General features: G+C 34.7%; 1 protein-coding gene across 1 annotated transcript in view; it reads left to right on the top strand.

The window, feature by feature from the left end:
- The window catches only part of LOC111692209, a gene marked incomplete at its 3' end in the record, with an annotated part of 80,277 nt that overhangs the window by 51,401 nt on the left and 2,931 nt on the right, over positions 1-25,945 (top strand). The window contains exon 3 of the mRNA XM_023456061.1: positions 1,344-1,488. Within this exon, the coding sequence (XP_023311829.1) occupies positions 1,344-1,488 (145 nt within the window). The remainder of the gene's footprint in view (positions 1-1,343; positions 1,489-25,945) is intronic.

Below are 25,945 nucleotides of genomic sequence, written 5' to 3'. Positions count from 1 at the left end.
TCACATTCACTTTGTTTGGGCACACTTTAGGTGTTCGAACTACTGCAACCACACTGATACTAGTAATTTCAAAAAGGATGAAAATAATTTATAGTAGAGGTATAGTAGGTATTCAAACCTCAGCTTAACAAAGCTATAAAAATCTATTAATATTTACCTGAATATTTTTGAATTATTGTTGGGTTTAAACTTTTATGGCTTTATGTAGGTATTAAACTACCTACCTGTCCGAATGCCCATGATAAGTAAATGACAACAAAATTTCTTTATTTCTACTTTCCAAAATAGAAAAAATAACGTAAATATGCAAGATATGCAAAGAAATGCTACATATGCATTAAATGACCCAATTTGAAGATATATGCAAAATATGCATAAAATATGCAATTGCATAAAATCCGGTCTTTAGTTATTAATAATAGTTTTTAATAAGTTAATGTTGTAGCGTTCAATATAAACTATTAATTTACCACGTAAAGGTGTGATGTGTAGTGTTGCAATTTGCAACAATAATTTTTATAGTGCTAAACAAAAGACAATTTAAAAATTTCCTTTCATGTGTTTCCTAAGGATAAAAAACTTAGAAAAATATGGGTGGAACGGTGCAAGAGACGCGATTTGTTTAATCCTTCAACTGGACATATTTGTAGTGCACATTTTGAAGATTTAGACTTTGAACGCGATCTTCAAGCAGAGCTATTAAGTTTACCACCAAGAAAAATACTTGTAAAGCAAACAGGTATGTTTATTAAAACAATAAAGCAATAATTTCATTAAATTATTACTGGTTATTATATTTAACTATAATGAAATCAGCAGATAACTTACCATGTTTTGCTTTACAAATTTGTACCTATCCTATAAATAGGTACATACCAAATATACTAAAAGCCAGATGACAGGGTGTAATATTTTACATAGTTTTTCTATATGAAATTATAATTAAAATGGTTCGTCACGTACAAATATATTAAATCTCCTAATATATTTGGTCCCTTATGATACGTATAATTCAGTATAATAAAACTCAGAACCTATATAAAACTGAAAAAACTTATATTTTTATAAAACTCTGAATATTTATTTATAGGAAGAGTGAGTAACTGCACAAGGCCACAATATTTTTTGGTACTTTACTTAATTTAAGTATAGGTTATTTTCATATATTCAAAAATTTACACAGAATTCTATGTAACATTCTATATACAATTTTGTACCGTGTCATATGGTCTTAACATGTATGTAATAAGTTATGTAATATGACTTTCATTTAATTTCCAGCTGTACCCTCAAAAAATTTGAAACATATAGAAGACACGAAAAACAATGTTGATTGTTTGCAGAGATCAGAAGTGCGTGATAATAAGAAATTAGTAGAGGAGGTGTTGCACAATTCTAATACTGATTCCGTTTCAAATGTAGCTGAAGTTGAAGACGATGATTCGTCCTGGTTACAACATCTATCGTTTGGTGGTTTAACAGTTCCAAGTGAAGAGTGGCTTGAGAAAGCAAGAACTTTTGAGAATGTTTTTATTAAATATAATAAGCATGCAATTTATAAAAAGAAAAACATCGTAACGAAGATTTCAAATAAAATACAGATGAAACATCTAAATTTCCCAGAGGACATTATAAAAGCGTTTATTCTTCAACGGACATATTATATAAGGTTGAAACACTTAAATTCCCAGAAAAAAAGTTGTGCAAATAAAAGGAAAGTTTCTTGTGATAGAAAGATTAAAAAAAAATGAAAAAGATATGTACCTAAAGTTCACCTTTTGTTTTTATTATTTATAATATTATCATTGTTTTTGTGTACTCTAAATTTCCTCTGTGTACAAGATGATCTAAAAATGTTAAATTTCTAGTTTAACTGATTGTATTCACTTCAAAATGACTTATGTTTTTATACTATTTAAATTCAAAAGGGTTAGTTCTATAAAAGATCTAGGTGTATTATTAAACTTTAAATTTATTGTTGTTGTTGTTGTTGTTGTTGTATAACAAATTGTTGTGATTGTTAGAAAAGCGATTGGAAATTTTAAGTATCTATCAAAATGTGATTTTAATATTTTTGTAAAACTCTTGACAATTTTTCTTAAAATTAAATGTTGTTAAAAGTTCTGTGAAGATAACTTCAATTCCTTTTATTCCTCCATTTAACTCCAAACACTGAAAAAAAAATCCGAGAAAGCTAGAAACTACGGTATAGTTTACTTGTAAAAACTAAGATTTTTTTTTATTCGGATCATGAGTAAAAAGGATAAATATGATAACCGTAGTTGGTACATACAATAATAAATTATGTGGCAGCCTGTTATAAAGATTTAAAGTACTTAGTTATTTGAAATTTAATTAGACAAAAATAGATAAAATAAGATCATATAAATTGTACACAATTTTTATTTTGGAGGCAAGATAATAGCTCAAAATTGTTTATACAGGGTGTCCCGTTCATGTTTCAAAAAAACTTGTGTGCAAGTTCCTCATGGGAAAATAATAGGGGTAGTTCATGTAACGTTTTTTTCTTAGACGCCTTGTTTTCAAGATACAGTGTGTTGAAGTTGTTACTTTCCAAATGGTTTTCCTTAATTATCTTTAAATCGACTAAAGATAAAAATGTAAAAATTTGTACACGAGTAAATATCAACTGTGCGTTAAGAATAATGTGCAAACGGTTTCTTTCTGAAAAGCAGTGTTGCCGATACAGGTAATTGAAGGGGTACAATTGAAAAAAAGATATGTTAAAAATCAAAGTTTGTTACATTTCTAAACGGTTCTGTAAACTCTAAAGCAGACTACAAAAAAAAGGTATACTTATCGAAATTCGGTAGTATGTACCATTTTCAAGAAAAATGAAATTGCATTTTTTGCTCATAAGACGTCACAAGTACATTAATAAAATATTAAATTGAAAGGACTTTACCATTCAATTAGTTGAAGACATTTAGCTACCAACAGTATTTGCATTTAAGATTATAATTTTAATTTCTTAAGTATCACATGAAACAGTTAAATTGTAAAACATTAACTAAAAAAAATTAAAATTTATTTTAACGTTCACCTTGTTACAAGCTAACAACTAACAAAAAAGTAAATAAAAATAAATGATTATGGTAATTAATTAATAACTTATTTTAGATTTTGTGAACTACTACACAGCCATTACTAAAATAAACATTTGTTGAATGGACTGAATTGTTGATGGACATGAATGTTTAAAAAAGTGATAAGATCAGAAAAATATTAGGAAACAGACTCGGAGGCATACAGAATAAAACAGCTACACAATTAAATAAATGAGCAAAACTCGAAATACTACAGTAGATGCTGAAATTGTCCCCCCATTTGAAGCAAATACAATACAGTTGATATTTACTCGTGTACAAATTTTTAACTTTAGCCGATTTAAAGATAATTAAGGAAAACCATTTGGAAAGTAACAACTTCAACACACTTGAAAACAGGGCGTCTAAGAAAAAAACTTTACAAGAACTACCCCTATTATTTTTCCATGAGGAACTTGCACACAAGTTTATTTAAACATGAACGGGATACCTTGTATATTCACTTGCTCCCTTCATTTTATTAGAATATAGGGCATATTGCGTATAAATGTCTCCTTGCTTATGGATATTCATAGATTTAGGCTATGTCTATAATAAAATTAACACAAATTTTAGGTTAACTTTGTAATGAACCAGTATTATTTTCCGTTTTGTGCAAAGCCGTTAGCGATTTATTTATTAATTAGTTTAATTGAGTGAGAGCAATTACCCGCGAGTCGAGCCGAAACCGTCCGTTGCCCCACTCTGTCGAGTGCCGCGCGTATAATCCCACCAAGACTCTTGCTCAGTCAAGGGGAGATTGAGGCAATAAAACCAACGTTCCTGGTTCCGAAAATCCTCAGTTCATATCCTGAACTCGCAGAGCTCCAGTACCAGCCTGAGGACCACCCCGAGGACCCGAAACCGACCAGAGACCGCCATCCGACCTAGCCGCCGGGAGCAAATATCCGGAATAAGTAAACAAATTGTATTTTCCTATATTTACTTGTCCTGCTATGGTATAAGTCTGGCCGTTTTGAACTTTGGCAAGACAGTACGATCACAGCGTTGTCGGCGAGGGTTTGGCTGGGTGTCTCACCGCCTTCGTTCGACGAACGTTGTCCGTCACGTCAACCGAACTGCTGGTTTGGCTGGGTGTCTCACCGCCAGTGGAAGAGGTTGAGTGCAAGTTCGTACGGCAGCAGCGTTATCGGCGAGGGTTTGGCTGGGTGTCTCACCGCCCTCGTTCGACAAACGCTGTGAGCCCCTTTACTGAAACTTCTGCTTTGGCTGGGTGTCTCACCGCCAGTAGAAGACGTGAAGGTGTCAGACTGTACGGCATCAGCGTTGTCGGCGAAGGTTTGGCTGGGTGTCTCACCGCCCTCGCTTGATAAACGCTGTAAGGCACAATAACCGAAACTGCTGGTTTGGCTGGGTGTCTCACCGCCAATAGAAGACGTTGTGTGTCGGCTGTGCAGCGACGGATAGACCCTCGAAGTTTGGCTGGGTGCCCCACCGCTTCTGGGAGAAATCTGTCAGCCGCCTCGCGTTTGAACGCGCACCTCGCCCAGACTTTGCCTCCTGTTAACCAACAAAATCCTTTGCTGACTGCCGTTTGCTTATTTATGCCCGTTGTAAACTGCTTTGCTTGGCTTTCTCCCTGGCTGGTTAAATTTTCGCTGAATTTCCGTCGCTTTGCTAGAAACTACCGCCGATATTTATTTGTAAAATTAGAGTAACCCGCAATTATTTTTCTGTTTCAGAACAATTGGGGACAATTTATTTATTGATTATTTATTGCTCTAATTTATTAACCTTATTTATTCTTCCCTTTCTAGCACCGACCGAAATTTAAAACCGAATATTATTCTGGCGTACCGTTTCTTAAAGGATTAGCCTGTTTATTAAATAAACCAAACGCCAAATACTCCGTCTGTCTACCGTACCGATTTTGAGTCCTGATATTTGACTATGTGCTAAATTTGTATTTATTTACAGCACCGAAAAACCGCATCGGCATTATAAATCAGTCGTAAATAATAATTGCTCTAACCCATTTTATTTCATTCACACCGCTTGTAAATTGATTGTATATTCCTGATTTTAGTTAGTGATAATAATTGTAATTAGAATCTATTTAATCTTATTAATAGAAAATAAATCTAGTATACAGGGTGATTCACAACTTATCCAAAAAAATTTGGGAATAGATGCAACATGAGAAATGGAATCGTATATCAATATCGTAAATATCGTAAACAAAATTTTTTGTAAAATCCTTATAGTTTCCGAGAAAAAAAATATTGAAGTTATAGTACATTCGACCACTACATAGCTGGACAACTGTAGTCTCTAGCGTCATTCGCCACGTGGCCTCAGCGACTCCGAATACTGAATTTGGATTTTGCAATCGTCGTTGAGATATTTACATGTTATCTGTGGTGTAATAGGTTTTTACTAGTGAGTGTCAAAAATGGGAAGTTAGTGTCAAAAATGGTTCGCGTGTACTCGGAGTTGATGGATATCGTTTTAATTTATGGTGAAGCATTTGTGTTATGGTGAAACAAGACAACATTTGTGTTAGTTAGTAGAAACTGAGTACAACGGACCCAAATGTGTTTACACATTGGTGGATAAAATTTTGAACAATTGTTGTAATATCGGGTATGTCAAATGATTTTATTATTTAAAGACACAAATTGACAGTTGATTTTGCCGATATAAAATAGGTGCGATAAAATTCTATTTACATATTCCTTTCCTTGTGAAAGTTTTTGTCCGTTTTTATCACACCGCCATGCCGGTCGCATTGTGCTAGGTAAGGTTTTACAGTGGACCAGTTTTCAGTGCCGTGCAGAAGTGTATTTTTAAATCATTTTCGAACTGCCCTTTTTGATTTTTTCTTTACAAAATTGTATTTGTAAGGGTCCCCTGTACATCCACAATTTTTTTTTGGATAAGTTCTAAATCACCCTGCATATATATTTCCAGTTGTCTTCATTCTTAACACCGATAAGATTGATAAAATTCCGATCAGTAAAAAGTCTTACTATCTTTTTGTGACCTACACTGACAAGTCCGTTTATTTTAAAAGTAAAATAACACTACACTCAAAGAACTACTTTGATTAAAAGTAAGAGAAATATAACAGATCCCTGGAATTAAACTTTCTTCACTGTAGCTATCCCGAGTACTTACTCTAAACCGAGGGTAGGGTTCACGTGGAGTTTCCTCCACGTAAAAGATAGGGAAACTGGCGCCCGAGACAAACCGAACAAAAAGATTTAATCCGAGGTACGTTCCTGTGACGTCACTCACCACCGCCGGCTGCCAACCACCGCTGCCGATAAACTAGTAGTCAAGGTCGTCATAAAATTAGGCGTCCAAAGAGGGACGTCAGTGACGTCAATAACTATAGTAAATTAGAATTCGAATTTTCGAATTAAGATTCCGTTTAGAGTTGGTAGTATACCGGGGGCGGCCACAAGTAACGTCTAAACCGAACCGTCGCCAGCAAAACCAAAACCAAGTAAAGTACGTTACAACTTTGTAGCCAAACGTCAAAAAATGGTGACTGATCGTGTGTGTATTCAAGACAATTTCACATTTCACCCATTTATTTCCTTTCAATGTAAAAGTTCAGTTTGTATATATAGGTAACATTTTATACTCAAAATACCTGTTAATTAACCATAATCATAACTGTTGAAATTTATTATTTTATGTTAAAAGGAACGTGGTACAAGAAAAGTGACAATTTTAAATTTGCCTCTTATTTTCGTATGGGATATGCAATGAGTCAGAAAGAGATGACGGTTGAACGAAGAAACTGAGGTATTTCGTGACGTATTTGTTTTTTATTGGCTGATTGACTTATGCGGCGACCATCTCTTTACGGACCGTGTCTGAAAATACACCTAAACACTTTATATTTGTAGATAATCTGTTTTTAAGCAAGCCTAATTTAGAAAAACAAGATTGTGTTAAAAAACTGGCCTGACTAGCGCAATCTATCAAAGCTCTCGAACAGTATGGTACACTCCACGAGCATCACCGATTTCTAGTAAAGCGGTGGCTAATAAAACAAAATTATTTGCCTTAACTGAGACAGAATTTGTTAAAACATTAACTGAAGAAGAACTAGATGCATTTACCGCGACTTCAGTTTGCGATTCATTGTTAATATCTGCAACAGGCATTGCAAGTGTCGTAATGGGTGCGTTAAAATGCAACATCGATTGATGTTTACTATTGCAAATTTTGCAAGTTGAATTCGAATGACAATTCTTTAATACATGTATGTTACTTAAACAATTTACACAGAAATTTTGATTTTTGACAAGTGCATAACGTCACGCGGAGAATTTTGAGTAAATGTAGGATATTTAATTATTAAATGTTTTTTCTTACATAATGGGCAAGAAACTTATGCGTATTAACATTGGCTAATAAACTGTAGCGCTGGCTGTTGTCTTTAGTAGCAGTACATTGTTTTTCTAAAAATCCATTGAGGACAATATAGGATGGTACATCAGAGCTACAATGTTGTAATTCAAAGCGTTCAATAACATTTGGATGTAATTTTTTTACAACTATATGAAATAATACAAAGTCCCACTGGTCAACAGGGAGACCTAAAATTTGTAGAGATTCTAAATTTTCCGAAATAACATTAAGTAAATGCTTCAACAGAATCATTGTTACATTTAGGTAAGTCTATAATTTCTGACCAACATGAACTGGTCAAAAAACGTTTATTCGTGTATCTTTTAATTAATTTATTATATGCAATTTCATAATTATCCTTTGTAATTTGAAGACTTTTAATAGATTGAAGAGGTGACAAAGACGACAGCGAATTATTTGTGTGAATCAAAGAGTTATATAAATTAATGAATGGTTTCCAATTTTTATAACTACCATCGAAAACATGTAAATTTAATTTCGGTAATTTTATGTTACTTTGCTTGAACTGTTGAGTTATCTTGTTGATGTTTATTATTAAATATATTGTGATAAATAATTTATATGGTGTAATACATATCATCGATTTGTTTTCGGATATTTTCCTCGACGGCTAATGCCTCGGGTTCGGATACCGATAAAAGCTATTAAATTAGTATGATGCCTATTAAATTCAGTATAAATGTTCTCAATATTTTTATACCTTAATGCAAATTGCGTATGACGCGAAGCATCCGTAACTGCATCATTTCCAATCTCTAATATTTCATTCAGACGATTTTTAGCAATGTCTCGAAAAGCTTTAGCCATTTTAATGTTATTAGATGCAGCCGTAATGCTCAACAGATATATCGAGATAGTAGTCAAATAAGAAATGGATTTAATAAATAATAATAGAAATATACGGGAGTTAATACTTTATAATAAATGGCAATCACGGTATACGACATAACTTAAAAACTGCCCAGCTACTATAAAAAGAGCACAAAAACTTCAGCGTACTATCACAGACAATATAGCGTATCGCTACAGACTGCTACTTAAATGCTGGAAATTGGCAACCCGAAATTGAAGCAGGGTCTCCTTAGCCGGCTTCCAGCTATAAAATTTAGCGTGGTAACTCTTCTACTTGCTAATAGGCGGCAGTTCCAGCGGTGGCTTTGTTGCCAAATAATAACTGCTAAATAAATTTAATGCTTTCAATTATGTAATTTAAGAGATATGGAACTTATCTTGTGTTTGGAAATCATATTTGCCTTAAATGTTAAATAAAATAAATCAAGTTAGAATTAAAACTATGAATTTACCTAATTAATTATTTATTTTATATCACCTTGGAATGGGAAAATTCAAAAACTCGAAAGTAATGTTTTTAGATTTGTGCATCGAGTTCCAATATAGTAAGATATCAAAACCTATGTTTAAAAAAATTGCATTATATAGATTGTGTATCCTTAGATGGGTACTGCCTCTTATTGTTGATTTCTTTAGATAGGTAAATAATTATTTATTGACACATGTGTTGCATATTATGGATGTCATTGGTAGTGCCCATATTTGTGACACAAGGTGTTCAAAAAAATTAACACAATGTAAAATTGATGGAACCTCAAGGAGTAGTTGAATACGAAATTTATTTAAAAAAAAACAACAAATCATCAATCAATACAGAGATAAGATAATGCGTTCGCTACTGCTGTTGCAATTTTTAACTAACAAACTTTTTTGTTTTTCGACATACTGACTTCGGACCGTTTCCATTCAACGCAGAACGGACAATCAGAACCAGAGTAGTGGGGAGATTTTTTAAATTATTTTTTCAATTCAACGCTCCTTTTCCGAATTATAAGACCTTTTTTATTGTATCACCTCACACACCTCTTCTTTCCGAAATTTATTTTCCACATACGGACTTCGGACCTTTTCCATTCAACGCAGAACTGTCATACAGAACCAGGAATGTGGGGAGATTTTTTCAATTATTTTTTCAATTTAACGCACCGTTGCCGAATTATACGGCCTTTTTACTATAACACAACATACCTCTTGTTTTCAGAATTTATTTTCGACATACGGACTTCGGACCTTTTGCATTCAACGCAGAAGGAACATACAGAACCCGGGAGGGAGGGAGGGGTTGACATTTTTCAATTATTTTTTCGATTCAACGCACCGTTTCCGAGTTATAAACACTTTTTTATCGTATGACGTCACACACCGTTGGTCCAGATTTTTTTTTTGACATGCGGGTTTTGACGTTTTTCACTCGTTCACCATGGGAGATTTATTTGTTCACCATGGGAGATTTTTTGATACTTAAGAGTCTAAGCAAATGTTTTTTTTCTTTCATATATTGTGACACCCCGCTCTGCGTCACCCCCGGAGTGCTCTACTCAGAACCAAGGGGAAATTTGTTTATATTTCCAGCCATTTCCGAGTTACGAGCAAAAACCATTTTTTTTTTTCTTATACTGTGTGACATCATAGAACGATAACGAAGGCTTAACAAGGCCACGCGCTGTACCCCACGTTCCCTCCCTAGGTGTCCTGAAATTGCTGGGGAGACTCCTGAAGCCAGCAGAGAGAGAGCGAGAGAGAGAGAGAGATAAGCTCTCTATGAGGACAGAGTCACTATATCTCTATCGCACACTATAACTCTATCTCTCTCGCACACAATCAGACAAAAACGACAGAAACGAACCTTCTTTTANTAACAATCCACTCCCCTTATCTTTTTTAGTTTGCACAATATTTTGGACTATTTACCGACTCTCTGCAATGGGAAACGTCAAAATTACCATCAAATCAGAACATATTTATGCTTTTTTGCTAATAAACTCATTAAACAGATCTAAATATTTTACTGAGAATAAAATATCCAAGGGTCCAGGGTTTAAGTCCCTGCTCGGGCACCAAATTTTGTTACGCACTTTTCCTCGGTTCTCTCTCTATGGATCGTTCGGTGTAAATTTTTATTATTTTTAACTATGGTGTGTACACCCCCTGTAATTTAATTTTTCGGAAAGGTTTTCTATTCCTCGGACTGGACTCTAAACGGTAATGTTAGTTAATAACTTATATGTATAGTCGGTTTTAATCTCGGGTGCCAGTTTCCCTAAATTTTACGTGGGGACAACTCCACGTAACCATTACCCTCGGTTTAGAGTAAAGTGCACAGGTAGCTACACAGTGAAGAAAATAAATTCCAGGGGTCAAATGAATTTCTTTTAGGAGAAAAACGGCAGAGAGTACGGCAGAGAGTAGTTTTCTAAGTGTAGTTTTATTTTAAATATGAATTTTAACGGGAGCTCTACAAAACGATATCAGCGTTTTTGTGGTTGGTTTCGGAATGTTATCGTTTTACCTCGACGGTGAAAGAAATAAACCTATTAAGTTTTACTAGATTTATTCAAAAGGAAAAATATTAATACCTAGTACAAATACAAATTGTGTCAATTTTATTCCTACCCACTACTAAGTGACAAACTATTTACAAATTTATTAAACAATAATTCATATACAAGATCGGTACTAGACAGACAAAACTAAAACGTTGTAATTCTTGGTCTTTACAATTTTATTTATCACCTTGGAAAGGAAATAAATATATACGAACGGAATCAAAAACAAAATATTTATTACTCTACAATAGTAAACGGTTTTTAAGTAACAAAGAACAAGGTGAATTTAAACGGTCTGAAAAAAAGATAGTAAATTATTTGCAGACGTTTTTACTGGTCCCCGCTGATTCTGAAAATAAATCAAAATTTGTTCGGAATTATTTCGGAGTTATTTTAAACAGGTCGGCGGTCAAATATCGGTATTACGGCCTAGCAAGCAATGCAAAATTAGTAAGCGGTAAGCAGTAAGCGGTAGCAATAATTAGCGAAGAAAACTCAGGCGGTGTAAGGCGGAAAAATAGGATGGTAAAACGGGATCCGAAGTATTTCGCCTTACAATTCGTACTGGCCTCTAAGTTTTATACGTCCTGGTGACCGATGTTGTCGGACTCTCAGTATACAACGCTTCTCGGTCTGATGGGTGTACACGCCGACCAGGGAGAAACGTACGTATACTATATGGAACGACCCGGAGATTGGGTGTACACGCCGAACCTCTAGGTCTTAGTTCACTTATCCCCTATTACTCAGCGTACATCAGGATGCAGGACACCAAGCAACGCTGCAGTAGACACGATGGCTTCGTCAGGATTGGGTTTACACGCCGAATCCAACGATTGCTCTGTCGTGCGGGTTGAGATGGACGGTGGAATTTGTGTGTGGGTTATCAATAATATTCTTCTCGGGCCCACAGTAATTCCACACTTAAAGCGTACAAATCTTTTCGGACTTGTACCCGGTTGGAACGGATCATAATAAAGGAAAATAATTATTCTTACTGGGTTCACTGGCTATTCCTGGCTGGCTTTGGTGGAGAGTTCTTGCTGGCGGTGGACGTCTGATCGGTATTGAGTTCTGGATCTGAACTGCCGGTTTCGGGGAATGTCGAGGGTTTTTGTTGCCCAAATCCCCACCGGATTGACACCAGTCGTGGTGGGACCTCCACGTGACTAACGGCTTATCAGAGTGGGGTATCGGCCGGTCGGACCCGCGAGTGGATATTTGATACATATGTAGAAAAATCAATAATTCTCGCCGCCGGGGTAAAATAATCCGAAATAAAAAGAAGTATTTTTAAATTCAGACTTAATAAAATAAAAAATAAAACAGGTTCATTACACCTTATGTTGTTGTAAAGGTTAGTTATAAAAAGCGTTGTTTGTTGTTTTCATAAGGATGAATTTTAATTTTTTTAATGATTTTTTTTATTTTAAACATATATATTTTATGCCAGTAAATTTTGATGTCAAATGAAATAAAGGAAAAGTCGTACATTTGTATTTAAAGTTTCTTTCTATCTTTAATTATTAAACCTATAAGTGGATGTCAAAATACAAAAAGAAACCTGTACCTACATTCCGCGACGTACTAATACCACCTTGTAAATTAAATAAATTTATCGTCATCATCAAATATTAAAAAAATTATATTACAAGCTGTTTAAAATATTATTACGAATTTTGTTTATTTGGAAATATATTTTCTGCAGTATTTCAATACCAAAAAATGAAAATAGTAGGTAGCTAATTAACGAAATTATGATTAAATAACTTAATTGTAACACCACTGCAGAATATCATATGATACATACATAGATATTCGTTGATTCTTTAAAAACATTTTTATCAATACCTACATCATACATTGTAAGTAAATACAGTAACGCAAAAAACAGATATTGATAAAAAAGTGTGAAATCCGTAAGTACGCCTGGAAACATTACCAAAGTCTTGTTTATATGTTGCTAGGATACGCTTAGGTATGCGGGCCACTGTATTTGATTCTTCCTAAAATTCTGCTGGTGGTGTACTCTACTGGCAATTCGGAAATTTAAAACTGCTGGCCTATTCCAGGAGCGGTCTGTGGCGATAGCTATTTTGTCTGTGGTACTATCTTGGTTGTTTAACGAACGAAAATATATCAGGCACTTAAAATTACTATTAATTATGCGTTTTATAATTGGAATCGAGAAAACTAAACTAATTATTTTAGTAATAAAAATAATTAATAAACAATTAGCCTCACTTTTTAAAAACAAAACTGATTCAAACTATCCTTGGCTCGAAGAACCAAAAAATGTTGCTTTGTGGACTGCATAAAAAAATTAAACAAAATTTCTAATGTGAAGCTTAACAATTACCCTTTATTTGCAGCAAGCATTCAACGCCACCATAATGACCAAGAAGGCACAAAATAAAAACCGAGAAGTATATAAATTAATTAAAAACGTAAGCGAGCGGTGACTCGATCGTCTTGTGTGTACTTTTTCGAATTAATCCTTCATTCGCGGACAGGGTCTTCGGTCTAACCCCACACCTTTTGCCGCGAATTTTAACATTCAAAATAAAAGTGTTGCTTATTGTGTATAACTTAATAACATAATAACTAATTAATCGGCAGGACGCACCATATATTTATCTACTAATTAGGTATAACCTAAATTAATTTATAACAATTATTATTATTATCGGCAGCCAAAAGGTTACAAAATCACCATAAATTCACTTTAAAACGAACAACAAACGTAGTACTATCACAAATACTGAAAAAAAATCTACAAATGTCAGTATACTCTAACAAGGATTATTACAAATGGGTGAGAATTCGCATCTTATTTGAAAAAGAAATGCATCCATTCATAACTCATCAAGCCATGTTTCTGAATACATTGCCAAACAAAAAAATTCAGTAATTATGTAAGAGAAACACGTTTGAAAATTGTTGTTAATCAAAATGTGACTTGTAAGTTTAATACTTAGGTAAGTACTTAACTGACTTGTGGCCGTTTATGGCGAGTTTCCTATTTTCTCTGTAATAGAACGTGGCGAAGTGGTACTTCAAAATGGCGTTGAGCTGAAACTGCTCAACACGTGGCTGGGAAAACAAGGAGGAGAGAGCTTTCAAAACTTCTCCAGTATACAGAACAGGAATACACAGTTTCAATTATTACTCTCCTTAACTTGTCAGAAACTCCAAAACACCAACACCATCAAGCAGGAAAATGCACTCAGGCAAATCTAAAAAAACGGGGAAAAAGGAAAGACAATAAGCCCTGAAAGGAGATACAATGTCGTAACATGCCGAATGTCATGTAATCAATAACTTCTTCTTCTTCTTCTAGTGGTTGGTCCTAATAAGACCCATTGCACTGCGGCCTAATTAGGCCTATTGTGCGTCCCAGTACTAGTCCTATTCAGCAAGTAGATTTGTCCTTTTTACAAAGTCCAAAAGCTTCCTTGCTGACACTTCTCTCAGTTCCTTGGGTTCCAAATAGTGTCTCCCAAGGAGCGCCATTCTGCTACGTGCAAATCCCGGGCACTCGCCCAAGATATGCAGAGAAGTTTCTTCCGCCGATTCACATCCTCGGCAGATCGGACTGTCTACAAGCTTTAGCTTACGTAGATGTTTCTTAAAGTGACAGTGTCCCGTTATGAGTCCTGTCACTCTCCTGAGCTAGCAATACCTAACTCAGAAGTTAGTCAATTTTATGCATTATAAGCCCTTGCAATAAAGTTAAAAAAATAATTATCTTGTGTTGTTAATCGGGTTTCGTGCGACATAAAAAAAATTAACATGACGCCTTGTTACCGGTTTATGATGATCTAGAAGTGCCAAACAGAATCCCATAACTTGGTTCCAGTGTGGGCGAAACACCCACCACCACACTATGCACAGTATTTTGAAAATCCCCTTCAGGTATAGTAATCACAACTTAAATATTAAAAATTCATGCGGCACCTCTGACATCTAACATCCATTATCCCATAATTTTCCTACCCAACGGTAAGTACAACAGAATGTCCCCTCCCTGTGTACTGTCTCACGCCCAGGAAAATCAAAACAAAATGACAGCAGGAACGGAAAAATCGAAACAAACAAGAATCTAATTCGTTTTCGCGTACAGCGAAATGAGTAACCACAGTCTAACCATCACAATTTATGTTTTCGGGATCGCTGAAACCAATTCTGATATCAATATAACTTCAACTAGTCAGAGTTCGTACTTAGCCTCAAAAAAGTAGCGCTAATTGCTAAGATTACACTTTTCCACTTTTAGGAATGAAGTGTAACCAACATATCTTTATATTTTTGGGGTTACTGAATCGAATTCCTACATCCGTTTGAACCCAACTAGTCATTAGTCGTACCTAACCTCAAAAGCTATAATAGTTATAAAGTGCGACCACCATATCTTTATGTTTTTTTTCTAAACAAGCATGTGATATGATGAAAGGTATGTTCCATATAAAAAGAACAAATCCTTTTTAGAAGTTCTGCATATTATACTAAAGAAAAGGTATTACAGACTTTATGTCTTAGCCATGATAACGGCCTCAACCCGATTAAACACAAAAAGCATATATTGTTTAACCTGTTGAATTTAAAAATATCGAAAGGACGGAATTAATTCTTATGTAATCCTTAATCAATTCGGCAAATACTATTTCAAAATTTGTTTCAGTATGTGGATTCAGTCAATGAAATCAGAAATTAAAATGGTTTGATCAAAACCCTAATCAAAGTGTCAGCGCACCAGAGCCTTTTTGAAAAATAGTAGCGTTTGTGTGATGCTATCCAATATTTCGTGTTTTTTATGTGTATCTTCAGGCGCCATATTGGAACTACCACGAGAGGGTTAGAGAAGTGATACGGCTTGGGGGGAACTTTTGTAAATAACAGATAAATCGGATATAATAATCAACTTTAATTTCTTTACCAGTAATAGATTATAAGCGATTTTGGTGATATTGTGATCAGACTTTATAACTCAACCAGAAAAAGTGTCATTTTAGTGATTTGGAATATTTTTTGAGGTTAAGTACGACTAATGACTATATCCGCGGTCGAAATTATAGAGAGTGACTCATCACTAGCTTTTGGACTAGTAAGGGGGATGAAGCGTGCCGGGAACGAAAATTCATTGGCGTGTCTGCGTAAAAGGCAACATGATATAGAAAATATTGAAAAAAGATAATAAAACATAACATTTAATATTTTTTTACGGTTTGCTATAACCGTCACTGATTCATTTCAATTATTACAGCATTTTAAAACGTCCCAGTTGTGTTTTTTTAATTTATAAATTTATTATATCCATGGAATTAGACCCCTCGTCTACGCTTATGCTATGAAGTTTCTCAGGACGGATAAATCAAGTCCGTTTACACCCACTAAAAAAACATTTCCCTATTCCCTACCAAGTGCAAAAGACAGAGAAAGAATATAGATCGACATTCAGTGTAACTTAGTCTATAGATGAGTATAGATTCTATCGATATGCGTAGCGAGCGGCACAAAGATAAATAATATTGAACCGTATAAAAATCATTTTTTATTTTATACGCATTATGGTAATAGTGTTTTTATATTATGTCCGAGTCACTCTCTATAATTTCGACCGCGAAGTATAGTTAGGTTCAAACGGATGTAGGAATTCGATTCAGTGACCCCAAAAATATAAAGATATGTTGGTTACACTTCATTCCTAAAAGTGGAAAAGTGTAATCTTAGCAATTTGCGCTACTTTTTTGAGGTTAGGTACGAACTCTGACTAGTTGAAGTTATATTGATATCAGAATTGGTTTCAGCGATCCCGAAAACATATATTGTGGTGATTAGACTGTGGTTACTCATAGTAGAAACGCTTTATTTCAACGATTTGAAGTATTTTTAAGGTTAGGGACGAACAGTGACCAGATGGAGTTTAACGAATATTGAATTCGAAATCAGCAACTCCAAAAACGTATAGATGTGGTGATTCAGTCTACAAAACAGTATTTCTATGTTTCTTATCTATCAATAATGCTCATTAAACAGAATTTTCCATGATTGCGGACGCCATATTGGAACCGCCATGATGTTTTTTTAAAATCACCAGACGGCATTCGATAGAGTTTTTAAATACGAAGCTTTTGACACGTCGAATGTCAATATTGATGCATTTTTATTCTGGGCAGCCCACTGTGCCCGTTGACGTGAAACGCCCGATCTATATTGATTCTACAAACTTAACCGTTGACTGACCTTCAGCTAGACCTGATCAGATCAAACGGACCCCGAATTCGGATTCAGCAACCCCAAAAACGTATAGGTATGTAGGTTTACTTTATTGGCATTTAATTCTCTACATTTGACCTTGAACCGACGTTCAACCAGAGGTAATCTGGTCAAACGGATACCGGAATCGGATTCAGGGACTCCAAAAACATGTAATAGCTACCATGGTCGTGTCTTTCGGACCTCTCAATGTTTTTTGTGGGGCTGTGTAATTATTTTGCATTTTTCTTGTCGAGCAAATACTTGATACTTGTAGAGTACTGAATAGCAATACCAATAGTCCCTGAAATATTCTAATGAGCCGTTACCGTAAGACAGCCTATATACAGGGTGTTTCACATAAGAACCAACACAGAGCAGGGGCATGTGGCGGAACCTAAAATATGGTAATTTAACGCAATTTATTTACTTACCTTTATACAAATCTGCACTCCTGAGATGTTATAAGTGGGATTCCGAATCTTTTGTAAAAATCAATATCTCAGTTATACTTGAACTTAGAAAAACCAAATTTGGTACACGGTGTGAGTGTACCAAGAGCATTAATTGACAGTAAATAGAGTTCAACTGAAGCATTTTAAAGGGTTGATAAGGAATGATGCCGTGACAGAAACGTTTAACCCGTTGGCATACTTAAAAAATTATTACTTTATTTTATGGGGAATTTAATTTTAAAACTGTTAGTTTTTAAAAACTTTGTCGTTTTCAACAAAAACACGAATAAATAATAATACGTATTGTAGTTATTTAAAATCATCCAAAATTCAAAAGTTGGCTATGAATTTAAACGTCAAACTTGATCAGGAAAAAAGTTGCAATAAGAATAATTTAATAGAAAAACAAAACAACTTAAACAACAGAAATGACATATAATTTGCCCCGATAAGTTATAGAAATTGTTCAAAATGATCATCGCCAATTTATTCTTCGTCGAAAAGTCTACTCTATCCAATAACTGCTGATTGTTTCTAATGAATGTGAATCCGTAATGCGATTTCACAATTCTGCTCGAGATACTAGTAGCGAGGAATATACAAATTCTTTTAACGTTCCGCAAATAAAGAAGTCACATTTGTTGAGGTCTGGTGATCATGGAGGCCAAATTTGAAGGCAATTATTTTCACATTTTAGTCGATTCAGTAAAATAACTTGACCAGTTAAATACCGATCAATAATACCGATCTAAATTTATTTTAAATTCGCGTTGGAAATATAAAATGAATGAATATGAATGATAGTTTACATCGAAATACTCTCATAGTTATGTAAATTTGTAATACTTCTGGAGAATTTTCTTCCGAAAATTAATGCCTTGGCGTAAAATAAACTGACAAAAATTGACTCGCTTAACCAAATCATTCGGTAACAATTTCTGCACTTTTTGCGATATAGAATTCTTGTACTAATTATGTGGGTCATCTTCAGTTATATTCAAAATAAGTTCTTCGTCTTGTGCACTAATTGCAATAGCACGTTCTCGAGTGTTGCTGAAAAACTTGCCTGTTTCTCAAACTCGTCTTTCAACATTGGAAAAATTAATCTCTATTTTGTTTGGAAATATTCTCCGATATTCTTCAATATTTCTTCTGTTGTTTCCTTCACGGAAACCTAACACTAATAGCATGCCAATTTGTTGGCTAAATGAAAACTTCCCGGTCATTTTCAAAACATTCCGCAAACAATTACTAAAATTAAATGACTTTTTTCCTGATTGTCAAAATTGACGGTTAAATTCATATAATCATCAAATTTTCGATAATTTTAAATAACACAGCTACAATTCGTATTATTTGTAGTTTTTTGAAAAGTAACAAGAGTAAGAAAAGTATGAAAATTAAATTCCCCATAAAATAAAGTAATACATTTTTAAGTCCGTCAACGCGTTAAAAAATTCTGTCTGATTTTAATGATTCCTTATCAACCCTTTAAAATGCTTCAATTGAACTTTACTTAATGTCGATTAATGCTCTTGGTACACTCACACCCATTTTTCTAAGTTCAAGTATTACTGAAATTAATTTTTTTCGAAATTTGAAACCATACGTCAAGGGCTACAACTTCTCAGGGGTGCAGCTTAGTATAAAGATAAGTTGCGTTAAATCACCATCTTTTGGGTTCCCCTACATGCCTCTACGCTGTGTCGGTTCTTATGCGAAACATCCTGTATACATATGTAAGAAGCAATTGTGTGTTTGCAACCATCTCCTTTTGTAGGTGATATATATACAAATGCAAATATACCTAATTAATTTTAATAAATAATTTACATTAATTTAGTACCTGACGACACAGCATAGTATTGACGTTGTAAGTAAAAAAAAAATTGAGTTTCTTCATTTACTGTAATGGTTTGTTTGTATTTGCTGACTTACATTGCGTGTAATTGGAAATTTCAAAGAAAATTCGATGTCTCCCAAATTACAATCCGGAGCAGTTCTTTACTTGGATGCCCACACCAGCACCGTTAGAGAATATCATCATAAAATTTGAATGGCTTGCAATGGGGTTCCAGAGGGTAAAAATGGAAGGGAAACTGAAATCCAGAGCACTTTTTCGCTTGGTTTGCTAACTGTTGCGAGGTCAAAGAACATCCCATTAAAATTTGAATGACTTATAATAGGTTCTAGGGTGCGAAATTGAAGGAAAACTATTGAGAATTCAAAGCACAATCCGGAGCACCTTTTTGCTTGGTATGCTAACTGTTGAGACGTCAGAGAACTTCCCATTAAAATTTAAATGACTAGCAATGGGTTTCCAGGGTGTGAAATTGAAAAAAAACTATTGGAAATTTCAAAGAAAATTCGGTAACTCCAAAATTACAATCCAGAGCACTTTTTCGCTTAGTATGCCAATTTCTGAGACGTTAGAGAATATACCATTGTACTTGTCCATTGTCTTTGTCCATTGTCCTTGTCCATTGTCGTTGTCCATTGACCTTGTCCATTGTCCTTGTCCATTATCCTTGTTCATGTCCCTTGTCCTCGTTCATTATCGTTGTCCATTATTCTTGTCCTTGACCAGTGTCCTTGTTCATTGTCCTTGTCCATTATTCATTATCCTTGCCCAGTATCTTTGTCCATTGTCCTTGCCCACTGTCCTTGTCCATTATACGTATCTATTGTCCTTGTTCAGTGGTCTTGTCCAGTGTCCTTGTCCATTGCCTTGTACATTGTCCTTGTCCATTTACCGTGGTCCATGTCCATTGTTCTTGTCCAGTGTCATTCTCCATTACCCTTGTCCATTCTCCATTACCCTTGTCCATTCTCCATTGTTCATTGTCCTTGTCCATTATCCTTGTCCGTTGTCCTTGTCCACTGTTCTTGTCCATTGTGCTTGTTCATTGTCCTTGACCATTGTCCTTGTCCAGTGTCCTGGACACACCAATGCAGTATCTACTCGTAATTCCTGTGTGATCGACTATATCTAGTTTATGTAATAAACTTTTGCGAGCAGACGAATAAACAGCTCAACAGTAATCGAGGCGAGATAGAATGATAGTATTGTAAGCATATAGCATCCGTTTTGAATAAGCTAAGGTTTTAATTATACGAGTACTTAAGAACTTACGACATTTATCAACGATTAATATGCTCGGACCATGTTTACACACTTTATGACAATATCATCTGCGAACAGCATTGGATCATAATGTGGTTTTCTCAGCCGGCAAAATGAATGCAGTACATTTTTTCTTTGGCAAACGTGAAGCTTATAGGTATGGCATGGTGAGGATCATGGAAGGTGGATGATGGAATTTATTGCTGATTGTAGTTTTCGGGTGATTTATCTGAGAACCTAATCGAAAGATCATGGACATAGAGATATCGTGATATTGAATTATGGATGTTTTCAACAATCTCGTTTATAGCAAGGGCGAATAGGGAACAGCTGAGAGTTGATCCCTGGGGGGTTCCATTTTCTAGAGTGTAAATCTCAGAATGAGTATTTCCGACTCTGATACAAAATTTAATGTCACTCAGAAAAGATTTTATGAGTAATAGGAGCCTACCAGATAAACCGTACATAAGAAAATACTTATTTTCATTCCATATTTTTATAAAAATGTTTAGTAATACGATTTTATTTCAGTGGTTAGATTTTTTTAACATATCATTTGCCACGGAGTCCAACCCCGGGGCACATGTTTTTGTCTCGTTTAGAGCAGATTCTAATTCCTCGGTGGAAAAGAAAGAGTTATATCTCACAGATCTTTGTTTGTATAAAAATTTAATGTTATTTTTTTACATGTTTGGTACAGGGCTATAATTTTGTTAACCCCTGCATTAACATAACAAGCGAAAAAGTGCTCCGGATTGTAGTTTGGGAGATATCGAATTTTATTTGAAATTTCTAATTCCTTCAATTTCACCCCCTGGAACCCATTGCAAGTCATTCAAATTTTAAGTGGATACTCTCTAACTTCTCAGAAATTGGCATACGAAGCGAAAAGTGTTCTGGATTGTAATTAGAGTGATACCGAATTTTCTTTGAAATTTCCAATAGTTTTCCTTCAATTTCATCCCCTGGGACCCATTACAAGTCGTTCAAATTTTAATAGGAACTTTTCTGACGTCTCAACAGTTAGTATACCAAGCAAAAAGTGCTCCGGGTTGTAGCTTGGGAGATATCGAATTTTTTTTTGAAATTTCCAATAGTTTTCCTTCAATTTCGCCCCCTAGAACCCATTACAAGGTGTTCAAATTTTAGAATTCAGAAATTGGCATACAAAGCGAAAAGTGCTCTAGATTGTAGTCTGGGAAATACTGATTTTTATTTGAAATTTCCAAGAGTTTTCTTTCAATTTCACCCCTTGAAACCCTTTGTAAGTTATTAAAATTTTAATGGGATGTTCTTTAACATCTCAAGAGTCAGCATACCGAGCGAAAAAGTGCTCCGGATTGTAGTTTGGGAGGTACCTAATTTTTTTGTAATAGTTTTCCTTCAATTTCACCCCCTGGAAACCATTGCAAGTCATTCAAACTTTAAGGGGATATTCTCTGATAACTCAGAACATACACATACACAACTATTGATGGCATTAAATTATTAAAATCTAAAGTATTTTTAAAACAACCTTCGATTTGATATTAAAAATACTCTTTAGTTCGAAAAGTACAAGTCTTTACTTACCAACAAATATCCAATCTCTTTAATGCGCACACATTTCAAATTAACCTCCATATCAAAAGACACTTTTGATTTATGGTTGCATTGTTTCTGTGTTTGATCGGCATCAAAGTCGAATTCAAAATAGGTATCAGGGGAAATAAATCACAATCGTCCGGCTTCCGTTTATTTATCGGGTAGCTTGTCAATTAGCGCTGTGGATGTACGTTTTGATTGAAAATGAACTGCTCTGCTGGCTTCGGTATTATTAAATTGGTTTTGTTGCCACGGTTTGTTACGTCCCTACGATGTAGTTCTTCGACAGTACCGTGATTAGTTTTAATTAAAATTAATGCAAGATCCAAGGGAATTTGGCGTAGTGTTAACATTTACATATGTGCATAATTTACTGTAAAATTTACTAATTTTTGTAGGTCAGTGGCATAGGAATGGGTAGTAAAACGTATTTTTTTACCCCAACCTCTACGCCAATGACCTAATAATCATTTGGGATACATTTTTAGATTGCGTGGACAATTCTACATAAAAAAGGTATACGGTATCCCATTCAATTGAGATTTTCGGCAAAACGATACACTATACCGATTTTCAACAAGTATACCTTTTCTATGTAGAATTGTTCACGGAATCCAAAAATGAATCCCAAATGATTATTAGGTCATTGGCGTAGAAGTTGGGGTAAAAATATCCTGCTTTATTACCCATTCCTGCGCCACTGTTTAAATTCAACAGTTTTTTAAGGAAGGTAAAACTCAAGAAATAATTCAGAAAAAATGAAACAGTCTATATTTGTAAAAATTAATAATTATTTAATAAATAAAGGTTAATAAAATAAAACATAATTTGACTTCTATAAAAATTAAAATTAAACAAAATCTGACATATTTTTAGAAAAAAATATTTTTATATTTTAGCATTGTAAGACCTCAAGATGAGGTGTAAAGTTTGACCTCGAAACCGGTAGTCTTTTAAAAATAAAAGGATTGTGAGAAAATTGGACCGTTTCTGATTTCTAAAATAAGTTACAATGGAAAACACATTTATCAATATTGAACTTCAGTCTATTACTGTTTAGTTGTTTATTCATGGCAATCATTGTGTATGGATACTGTAATGGACGCACAGTGCTGATTTAAAATTAATATGTAGGTGTAATTTTTTAAACGAACTATATCTGCTTGAAAGAGACGGACCGTTGAATGAGCAAGGATACCTATAATTGCTTCAGAATGACATAAATTAAATTTTAGAGAAGGTGCCATTGAACATTGTTCATCACATTACAAATGTAATAAATAATACACAAGGGATTATATTTAAAATTTTAGTCGTTTTACCGATGTAGACATTATTTAATATTGTTTTGAATTCTAAGGTAATACGTGACAATACAATAATATTATTTTAAAATTTATTTCCTATTATTACGAAACTAAATTTCTTATCAGAAGAACAGTCTACCATTCAACTGAGATTTTCAGTAAAACGATACACAATACCGATTTTCAACAAGTATACCTTTTTTATGTAGAATGGTCCACGGAATCTAAAAATGAATTCAAAATGATTATTAGGTCATTGGCGTAGAAGTTGGGGTGAAAAAGAATCCCACTTTACTGCCCTTTCCCACGCCACTGACCTACAAAAATTTGTAAATTTTGCAGTAAATTATGCACATATGTAATCACACCAAATTTGAATCAATTCGTTATAAGCCTAGCAAAGATTTCATAAAAAATAATTCTATATCTTTAAAATCTGCAATCTCCTCTCGCTCCCACACTGGGCCGCGAAAAGGGCCCATTTATCGGACCTAAGGATCTTCGCGGGAGGTGCGAAGCGTCGCGTCGTCGCACGGCGGTGTTTTCGCGGCGGTTTTTCCGCTTTTTCGCGGGTAAAATTTCGTTTTCACGGGGTACCTTGGCTAGGCGAAACAGAGACGCGACATGTCGGAAACGCCCACCGTCCGATACCGAAAATTGCCCTACGGAATTTCGCTCTCCTAGACGTTTTTCGGGACATAGGATCGTTATTTTCACGTCCGAGTCCGAGTTCCGTCACTCGCGATCGATATCACGGCGAAAAAACTGAATTTGAACGTTTCAAAATTTTCGTCGAGTTCGAGCCGATGCGGACCGTTATATAGCTTATATAAGGACAACCCACCAAGTGTCTGGGATAGCTCGAGGGACTTGACACCTGCCGTCCATCCGCGGGACCCCGGTTCGAATCGTGAGCGGTTGGAGCTTTTTTATTTTTTATGCTCGCTATTTTCTACTTATTTATTTAAATATTATGTAGGAATATGTTTTATTTGCCATTTGCCTTTTTCAAACTTTTTATTTACAATGTTTAATGAAATTAAATCGAAATGCGGCCGCTTTTTACTTTACTTTAAAATCTGCAATCTCCTCTCGCTCCCACACTCAAAGGCGAAAAACGACGATTTGCCGGACTTATGGGTATTTTCGCGAGACGCGAAGCGGCCGGACGAAGGGCACTAAGCGCGCTTCGTTTCTTCCTTTATCCAGACGTCATATTTTGAAAGCGATTTCTTATCGTATTCGATGTGAAATTTTCCTTTTCGGGGACGGCTGCTGGCGATTTTTCGCGCGGAACAGAGATGCGACGTGTCGGCAGATGGCAACGCCCATCCACGGAAACATGACAAGACAATTGCGATTGATGTCAGATCAGATTGAAACGTCAAAATAAATTTGACACCAAAAGCTAAAGACGTTCTAGGGTTGGGGATTGTTGTTATTTCATCTTTCTAGGCCTCTTTTAAACTTTAATTAATAAGTACCCTACGATATATACAGGTATTTATTTATCATTACGTTTTTATTTACATTTTTTCTTAGCTCAACCACTACATACGTGGTATAGGTACCTGTTGTATGTCTCTCGATTTGCTGTAAGTACCCACTAAAAATTGTATATTTCTTTCTAATTTTAAAGAAAACACCAGTACGTAAATCCCTTCACCTTTGTATTAGTACATTTGCTTCGTTAATTACTATATTACATTCGTATTATTCCACAAACCTCAAAAGTTGCGAATTATCGAAATAAGTTGGAGCTAAAGACTTCCAGGTCGTGGAATGTTGTTCTTTCTCTGTTTTATACCATTCTATCAGAAAACAAGCTTCACATAAAGACGTTCGTGAAAGCAGATGTTTTGTACTGGATGTTCCATAAAGCTGACACTAGGACTAGGATTTTTTTCTCATTTCACTACCCACTTTCCTACATTATTTATTGAAATACCTCGATGAAAATTTATATAGTTACTCACCAGACGCTTTCTTTGAAAATGCATAAACTGGATGTTCTACATAAATTGACTCAGGTCAGAATTATCGGTCTAGAGGCTTCTGTATATTTCAGATATTTATTGATGGCAACATTATTATGAAAAATCTTATATTGTAGAACTCAGAAGCATTTCGCAAATTTATATACTGAGTGTTTCATAAAAATGAAACAGGCGGACTAGGATTTTTTTCTCATTTCACTACCCACTTTCCTACATTATTTATTGAAATCTCTTGATGAAAATTTATATAGTTACTAACCAGACGCTTTCTTTGAAAATCCATATACTGGATGTTTTACATAAATTGACCC

Source organism: Anoplophora glabripennis, unplaced genomic scaffold (assembly GCF_000390285.2).
Source record: "Anoplophora glabripennis isolate ALB-LARVAE unplaced genomic scaffold, Agla_2.0 scaffold823, whole genome shotgun sequence".
NCBI classification, from domain to species: domain Eukaryota; kingdom Metazoa; phylum Arthropoda; class Insecta; order Coleoptera; family Cerambycidae; genus Anoplophora; species Anoplophora glabripennis.
This window is presented reverse-complemented; position numbering and strand designations above follow the sequence as displayed.